This window comes from Equus przewalskii, chromosome 9 (assembly GCF_037783145.1).
Source record: "Equus przewalskii isolate Varuska chromosome 9, EquPr2, whole genome shotgun sequence".
Taxonomy (NCBI): Eukaryota; Metazoa; Chordata; class Mammalia; order Perissodactyla; family Equidae; genus Equus; species Equus przewalskii.
In genome coordinates, this window is record NC_091839.1 from 41,417,797 (window position 1) to 41,427,045 (window position 9,249).

Below are 9,249 nucleotides of genomic sequence, written 5' to 3' on the forward strand. Positions count from 1 at the left end.
TAATAATATAAACCAATGCTACCACAATAAAAAACAAGAAAATAAGAGAATATGCAAAAATCATGAAGATTCACTGTCCATTTGATTAACTACTTAGTATGGAGAATTAAATGCAAACAGAACGTATATTTTCAAAGGCATAAAGATTTTTGAAGGTGATTTTATTTATACGTGAAGACCAAATCTTTCTCTATGAAATCCTCCCACTTCACACTGGCAGGTAACTAAAAAACATGATTTTATAGACGAATATTTCCTTAACATATGTATTCAGTAACGTTTCTAATGGGTTTTGATTACCAATCAGAATTTTACTTGCTCCCGCAAGAAGGGAAAAGCGTTCTTCTGAACCCTTGTTTTAACGATCACTTTGAGAGTGATCGAGGTTGGTTTTACGTAGTCCTCCATTTTACACACCAAGAAACTGGGCTGGAGTCTTCCCCAGAGGGCCTCAAGAGGAGAAGGTCGACCAGCTCCCAGGACACAGCGGAACCAGGAAAAGCCACTGTCACAAGAGCGCTTTGAGGCTTTACCAGAAGGGGGAGAATAAAAAAAGTTTTACAAAAAAGGTACGGAAGAATAGAGGAGGTAGAGAAGAAAGACGCAAAAATGAGCAGGAAGAAGTGGCTGTGGTAGGAAGTGCAATCCTGTCATCAACAATACCCACGGGGTGGGGGGGCTGAACAAAGGAGAGTGAACTCAGACAGAGACTCTCAGGCAGCTGGCGACTGAAAAAGATGATCTCTCAAACTCAGAGCCACACCCTTATAATATAAGGAACTCCAGAACTTGCTATTTCTGCCTCATTTTTCCAAAAGACTACCTTATGTCTGTTCTAATATTAAAATGGGAGAGATTTCTGACAAAAGTAGAGAATCAAGATTCTACGATACCCTCAATCACTGAAACAGGTTTACAAAACATCTGATGAGCACTGTGCCTAAGGTGTGACCTTGGTCACATCATTTTTAACTCTTCCGTATTTCCAGCTATTCAACTCTTTTCTATCTCTGTACTTCCAGGGCCAGAAGAAAACTCAAGAGATTAGCTATAGCCAGGACTGTAGTCAACCCAACTCTTTTGGGACAAGGCAGGATGACAAAGAAAGGGACTCACATTTCCACAAACTTGACCCTCTCCTAAACCTTGCTCAGTTTTAGCTCATGTTGTGGCTGCAGAAAAGTCCCCTGGCATCTCCAAGCCACAGTTTCAGTATCAGGAGAACAATCATCTCTACTTACTCTCAAGGAACAGTGAGAAAATGAATTCACTAATAATTCTAAAATTATTTTATGAAAACAAAAAACTGACAATAACGATGAACAAATACAAACTGCTGGATTCACTGAATTTACACCCACCAGGGAAGTATCACCTGCTGACCCTGGATTTTTCATGCCTCCACTCACCACCTAGACTGTCACTTCCTCAGACCCTAAGAGAAGGCACGGCTGCTATGGAAACAAGACCGCACTTAGCTGGACTGTGGGGGAGCAGCTCAGCCAAGTTTCCCCTAAAAACTGGGAGGGACTTTGAAAAAACAATTTCACTTTCTGATTAAATATAATCTTTTAACTGCTTTTCTTGTTATTATAGTTTTTCAAGCACAGTAATTTACTAAAGATTTAAAGTCCATGTGTCTAAAAACAATCATTATTTTTGGTGCAATTGTTTCTAATGGCTTAATTATTTATTGCCTCCGCTCTCTGGAGTTTTATCTGGAGCGTGGAGGCTGAGGGTGAGATGCACCTGCTCTCCGATTAACTGCCCTGAAAGGGGTGTTGAGACGTGCCCAAATCTGTCCTTCACAGACCTCAAGAGCCCAAAGACACTCCTGCTATTCATGAATAAAATTGGGAGTGCAAGCCAGAGAAGAGCAACTGAAGTCTCACCTTAGCGGCACTATGCTTTCAAACTTAGCACAGTGTAGTAAAACTTACGAGTCACCCAGTGTACAAATAAGGTCAGAGGTTCCTTATAAGACTAAGGGAAATGAAAGCCATACTATCCACCCTCAGTCCACATTCTTTTGCAGAGCTCCTGATAAATTGCTTTGCAGCTGACCTGGTAATGCTAGGTAGTCCTGCATCCCACCCACCAGGGTAGACTTCTGAACCTCATGGAAAAAGCCCCAGGTCTCCACTAAGCACAGGCACCAAACCAAGTTCCTTAGGAAGGTGAAGGGGGAGGAGGGTTTATTAGAAAAATGCTTTGTTCATGGTTCAAAGTGCACCACATCCATCTTTTCTCACAGTAGATAAGTCCTTTTCTCCCCACATTCCACTTCTTAAGTTTGGGAGTAGGTAAATGTAAACTGAACCAAAAATAATACAGGATTATAATGCAACCCATGCCCAGGGCCTATCAGAAATTAGGATGGCCCTTTGGTGGCACCTCGGAGGCACAACTCCCAACCTCCACCCCCATCCCAGCTCCTGGGACGGTATCAGGGGGTCATGACAGTTGTCAGGGTCAGTCCTTGCTAGAACTGCTGACTGAGGAGCCTATCTGCTACTCTAGAAAGCGAATGTCCTGAGAGGGGTTCTGTGTTCAGGCCTAAACCCCAAAACCAAAGCCCGGGACACGTGGAAAGAACAGGAGCAGAGACAACAGAGGAAGTCTTCTGGGGACAGACCACCTATCCACAGCGAGCCCAGGTGGAAAGGCCCGGCTTCAGTAATGTTTGCAGGAGCAAATATTCATTTGATACTCCTCATACCACATAACTATACTCAAGGCTTTTATAGCAAGATTCCAGGTTAATCCCAAGAACTCACGAGGGAGGGTTTTATTACTGAAGTAATCAAAAGCATGGTTACAGACGGGTTTGCCTTGAGGTTAGGAGCGGGGGCAGCATCTAAGAGCAGGCTCCGGGGAAGCCCTCCCCACAGGAAATCCCACCCCTCAGGCAAAGCTTCACTTTCGCTTCAATTTCAAGTCCCCAAATCAAATTTTAATAGCGCCCCCTTAAAGAACCGCAGAATAAACAAACAGGTCCTGTGCTTTTCCTGGAACCTCTGGCTCCCAGGACAATATCAAATTACAGGGCTTTTCTTCGCGGATATAGACTCTTTTCTTTCTTTTCCTTTTTTAAAGATTATCACCCGTGCACCCTATTGTGTGTCTTCCATTTCAAATACTTTGCAAATACATCCCCATTCTCCATCTCTGGAGTCTCCTAAGAATCTAGGAGGAGCCAACAAACGCAATTTGAATAATAATGAAATGACTGAACAATTTAATTACCAAAGGTAGCCCTTGAGGCTCCAACAGAAGGGTTGAAAGCCTTTTTCTACAAAAATGTGGCCGCGTGCTCAACTGTGGGACCAATTATGGGGCGTGCAGAAGAGACAAGCGCACAGGTGCACAGACCAGTTTAAGCAAATGGGGAATTAGCAAAAATCCTCGCTGGAGACAGGACACTATGAAAAAGGATGACTTGGAAAGCTTCTTTCTCAGCTCTCAGGCTCAAGTTTTAGTTAACTCCCTTCCTTTTCTGAGTATTTGAAAGCAGCACCCACCACATGTAAAATAATGAAAAGTGTCCTCTGGAGAAAGGCTTTGAATAGAGAATTTAAAATAAGTTCAATGAATTTTCCAACACAAGTTCTTCAAATCAATAGTCACAAAGTTTTATCTCTCATACAATTTCCTCAAAGTGAAAATTTTAAAAGTTAGTTCCTTCTCTAGGATGCATACGGCTTCACCTGGACATTAGGTTTAACAGCCTCATTCTACTGACCTTTTCAAGTGACCTTTCAATAAAGCAGTTTTTCCCCTTGCTTTGGAGGGGAAAAAAAAAAGAACCTTTCTGGAATCCTAAAAAGCTCTCAACTTCCTTAGGCCTTAACAGTGTAGGAAGCCCCCACAGGCTAAACAATTGCTAAATGCCGCTTCTTGAACAGGAAACAGAGTTTGCTTCGGAGCGGCAACGCATTCCCCCGCCCCGCGCTCACTCCAGGGCAGGCGCTGCCATGCCCAGGTGGTGACACTGAGCAGAGATAAGGTGTCCTAACAACCATATTTGCCTGGATCCCGGGAAACCCGCGGCCACTCCGGGACTCCCATCCTGGGCGCATCCCCCGGCCGCTCCACCGGTGCCCCCACGCCGCAGACCTGGGTGGCCCCAGGACCCCTCCCCCGGCGACACAGCGCGAGACTGACACCCGCAGCTGCCGACGACCCTGCCAGTCACGCTGCCGCCGGCTGCCTTTTTTAGCCTCGACATCTGACCCCGGCTTCGACAGCAGCATTCAGGGAGAGGTCCCAGGGCGCGCCGCTCCCCTCCTCTTCCCAACCCGCAGACCCCGCGGAGAGCTCGGGGTGGGGCGGGGGGGGAGGTACTGGCCCTGGAAGGGACCAGAGAGTGCCTGTCCCTCCTGCTCAGACGCTTCCTCTCTGCCCTCTCACTGACCCGGGTCCCCCTTCCGCCGCCTGCACCCGGCGCCCCCATTTCGCGGCTCGCGGTCGCGCCTAGAGCCCCTCCCCACCCCCACCCCGCAACTCCGCTCTCCCGGATCCCCTCCAGGTCCGCGGCCCGCGCGCCCGCCCCGGCTCGGGGCGGGAAGGGACCGGCTGCAAGCTGAGGACGCGCGGGGCTGGGGGCCGGGCAGGGGACCCCGCGCTCACCTCCCTCCTCCGCCCCGCTGTCCGGGTCGGCGTCCGAGGAGTCGGGCCCGTCCCCGTAGTCCGCTAGTCCCACCAGCTCATCCTCCTCCTCGTCGTCGTCCTCGTCCTCCGGCTGCAGCTTCCCCAGCACCTGGCTCATCGCGCCCACGGCCGGCCGTCCCGGGGGCGGCGGGGGTTCCTGGTGGGGGCCAAACCTCCTCGCCTGCCGCTCGCCAACGATTTCTGAATTGGGGTTTTGTCTGGAGGTTCGTGGGAGCCGGCGGAGGCGGGGGCCGCGCGTCCCCCGCGGCAGGCGGCGTCCAGGTCTGGGGCCCGCGGTTCCCAGCGCGCCCGGAGCCCCCTGCCCCGCCCCGCCCGCCTGCCCGCCCGCCCGCGGAGGAGTCAGCCGGAGCGCGGCAGTTCCTCCCCGAGGAGGGAGAGAGAGACTGCGTGACCCAAGTCACCTGACACACACTGTCACACACTCACACACACACACACTCCGCACGGGCGCGCGCGCGCTGTCCCGGGCGCAGGCACCGCTCGGCGGGCGCTGGGTCGAGGCCGCGCACACACACTCGAGGGCGCAGGGGGGCGCGGAGCCCCCCACCGTCTCAGAGGGGCACACAGACACACGCCCCGGACCTGGGGCCCCCGGATGCGGCGCAGTCACCCACCGCGGCTGCGCGCCAGGGGCCCCCACGCGCCCCTATTGCACGTGGTCCCCACACAGGCGGGTGAGCTAGGGGCTTGCACACCCTGAGAACCTCCCCGACACACACACCCTACCTCGGGCGACCTTTTGCAGATTTCAGTCCCGGGCGAGGGTTCCAGTCCTAAGTAGGTTGCAGCCCCCCCGGCCCCCCCCCCCCCCCCGCAACACTGCTGCGCCCAGGCTTCTCCCCAGATCAGCGTGCCTAGAACCCTCTGTGGGTGCTGAAGCGCCCCAAGAAGAAAACTCAGGGAAATGCACGGCGGAGGCGCAGTCTCCATAGCAATTGCCTTTTAGTGTGCCTTTATGGTTCAAGGTGCTTCTCAGCAAGAATATTCAAAAATCAGGCCTACCCAGATGTAAATGTTTCTGTAACATGCCTCGTGGCTGCCTAGACTGAATAAAATGCTTCTGCAGCGTTGTGGGAAAGGTCTCAGGTGTATAACACACTCAGAGGCTATTCATGGCCACCTCCTCCTGTCTCCTTGTTGCGTAGGCTGTAATCCTACATCTCAAAATAAAATGTTTCCAGGCTTTTGGGGGGGGGCGAGAGGGGGGACAATTCTCACATAGGAATAGCAGCAATGTGGGGGTGAGACTAAAACCTGCATTCCTCCACAAGCTTTTCACCACAGGACATACTGTACTCACCCTTTCTGGATACTGCAAAAGTCACGTGGATGAACTTCCTTCTGTCAAGCGCAACAAGAAATAAACCAGCTGGCCAGCATGGTGAGCCAGTTCCTACAGGTGCCAGCAGCTCAGCAGTTGGTGTGGGGGAGGAAAAGAAGAAGGGAGCTGAAGCTGGAGGCTCTTGGGGCCCAAGGGTGCTGCCTCTGTAGGGAACATTTATTGAGCACCTACTGTATGCCAGGGGCTGGACTAAGTGGGGGAAAGGGAGAATCCACATACGCTTAGAACAGTGTTCCTGTCCTGAGGAGCTCTCAGTATAGCAAATCGCAATTCTTGTCCTGGTTTTTGTAGTAAGTGTGGATGTTGAAGGTGGATGCAGATACCTTTTGGGAGGTGGCTGCTGCTTTTTTTTTTAAAAGATTTTTTTTTTTATTTTTCCTTTTTCTCCCCAAAGCCCCCCGTACATAGTTGTGTATTTTTAGTTGTGAGTCCTTCTAGTTGTGGCATGTGGGATGCAGCCTCAGCATGGCTTGATGAGCGGTGCCATGTCCATACTCAGGATTCGAACTGGTCAAACCCTGGGCTGCTGAAGCAGAATGCACAAACTTAACCACTCTGCCAGCGGCCAGCCTGGGAGGTGGCTGCTTCTAATTGGAAAAGTCTTCAGATTTTCCAGGTGGCGACAGTATAACTTGGTGTGACTATATCAATCAAGGTCCTTCTCAGGTGGAAAACAGATGGCACATGCAAAGATTTTAACTTCAAAGGCTTTAAGTGAAGGGACAATTTACAGGGGTGTGGGCAGAGGTTAGGGAATCAACACAGGGATTAGCAACAGTGGGAAGAGATTATCACCCCAAAACTGGTAGGAGTAAAGGAAGGGAGCTAGAGTCCTGGAGACGGGACACAAAACAGCAGCTATAGCTGGTGAGGACACAGCCTCTGCTAGAAGCACCTCTTGTGGAGACAGCAGGGGGAAGAGATACTCAGACCTCTCTCTCCTCCCACCTTCCATTCTCCTGGAAGTGCCTCCCATTGGCCAAACCCAACTGGAAGCCAGAGGGCAAGGGAGTCTGGAACCTAGTCCAGGACGCAGAGTAGGGAGGGCAGGGTAGGTCCCAGGGTGAGGTGGGGTGGGGGACAAACAGCATAACCAGCACAAGCAGGCTCTACCTGCTCTTAGAAGAGGAAGTTACACTGGGGGTAGTTTTCCTAGTCCATTTTCATCCACTTGAGAAAGTCCCCAGGAGGAAGGTCTCTCCTAGAGGAGGTGTAAAGACTTTCAGCTATCCCAGAGCAAACCCATCAACTGGCAAGGCTGTTGAGGTGGCCTGATTCAAACTGCAGAGGGCTACTTACGGGGCCCTAGAAGCCAGTCTAAGGTCAGCCCAGACGGTCAGGGCATCCCTGGGCTGCTGGCTGAGTGTGTGTGTCCCAGGGAGCCAGGGATTCAGGACAGGAGAATTCCTAAGCTAAAAACCCCACTATGCCTGAGACCCAGAGAGGCTGGAGCTATCTGATGATCCTCTGCCTGTCCCAGAAAGCAAGATGTTAGGGGGAACACCAGCAGTGGATTGGAGCACACCCTAAGATATTTGAGAATTGGACAAATCCACAAAAAATCAGTAAAAACCAAACCCTCAATTATGCTCCACCCCAAAGTAGATAAAAGAGTCATATATAGGTTTAAGAGATTCCAAATTAACTGTCATTTCAGAAATGTACAGTATTGATAAAGTGTGAACAAACAAAACAGGAAAAATTGTATTGCTTTTCACTTTTTGCTGTTATCATTTCGATACTGTCAGCTTTCAAATAAATGATATGTTGAAAAATATCTTAGAAATAGAACTTCATAAATGTAAAAAGTCATGTGTGTGGATTCTTTCAGAATTTGAATAAAAATTAAAAAAATTGAAACTTTTTGAGAAATTTGGTGTGGGAGCTGCTTAGTGACTTGGTGACCCCCTGGGCCACTCGGGCCTGGAGCTCAGGCTGTCTGTGATGTCTCCCTGGGAAAGCATTCTCAAGATTGTGAGCATTTGTCTCTGGGCTACCCATGATTTTTGCTGCTGTATGTAACCATGGCAGGTTGCCATATACATAGTAGGTGCTTCATAAATGTTTATGGAGAGAATGAAAGAAAAGAAGGGAACTAGATAGTACGTGGCCAGGTCTCTACACAGACCTGGCATATTTTTGAGAGGAACTTCACGAAGAGAGAGAAGCCAAGTTTTCTACTTCCTTTAAACCCTGGGACATGCCACAGTGAGATAAGTATGAACCATGAGCTACAAGAGCACAACCAGGAATGAGCTGACATGGGAGAGACAATGACTTTTGAGCCATCATCCATTCAGGACGACCTGAAGATTTGAAGGAATTACAATCTAATGACTCTTAAATGCTTATTTTATTTTTATTAACCTTTCCTTCTAAAAAAACTTAAATTTTAGAGATGTTTTGTAGCATCATGAAAGATGAGCATTGTCTATTGCCCATTAAAATTTAACCAACTAATATTTACTGAAATTTTCCGTGAATGAGGCACTGTTCCAAGGTAACATGACTTTCAAAATATTCCCATGAAGTCAGTCATAGTATTGTCCTTACTCTACAGATAAGAAAACTGAGGTTAAACAATCCGCCCAAGGTACCACATGGAGGGGATGGTGGGAACTACTTTGGTGCTCAGCCAAACATTAGACTTTGTTCCTATTTAATGGCCTGAGGCTAAAGTCAATTTATAGTCCTAAACTGAAAGGGGGGAGGGGAAGTGAAGAGCTGGCTCCTAAGCTCATAGGTAAAGAAGCAAAACACACAAAGACACTCGGGGCTGGCCAGATGGCGCAGCAGTTAAGTGTGCACATTCCACTTCAGCTGCCTGGGGTTCGCTGGTTTGGATCCTGGGTGCGGACATGGCACCGCTTGGCACGCCATGCTGTGGTAGGCATCCCACGTATAAAGTAGAGGAAGATGGGAACAGATGTTAGCTCAGGACCAGTCTTTCTCAGCAAAAAGAGGAGGATTGGCAGCAGTTAGCTCAGGGCTAACCTTCCTCAAAAAAAAAAAAAGACACTCAAAAATGGTTGGGGCCAGTCCTGTGGCCAAGCGGTTAAGTTCACGCGCTCTGCTTCAGCAGCCCAGGGTTTCTCCAGTTCCCATCCCAGGCGCAGACCTAGCACCACTCATCAGGCCACGCTGAGGCGGTGTCCCACATGCCACAACTAGAAGGACCCACAACTAAAATATACAACCATGTACTGGGGGGCTTTGGGAAGAAGAAGGAAAAATAA

The 9,249-nt window shown here is 49.4% G+C and overlaps 1 protein-coding gene across 1 annotated transcript in view; it reads right to left on the reverse strand.

Annotated features, from left to right (window-relative positions):
* Window positions 1–5,041, reverse strand: part of RRAGD (Ras related GTP binding D) — a 50,485-nt gene extending 45,444 nt beyond the window's left edge. The window contains exon 1 of the mRNA XM_070633599.1: window positions 4,630–5,041. Within this exon, the coding sequence (XP_070489700.1) occupies window positions 4,630–4,768 (139 nt within the window). The 5' untranslated portion in view covers window positions 4,769–5,041. The remainder of the gene's footprint in view (window positions 1–4,629) is intronic.
* Window positions 5,042–9,249: the final 4,208 nt, after the last annotated feature.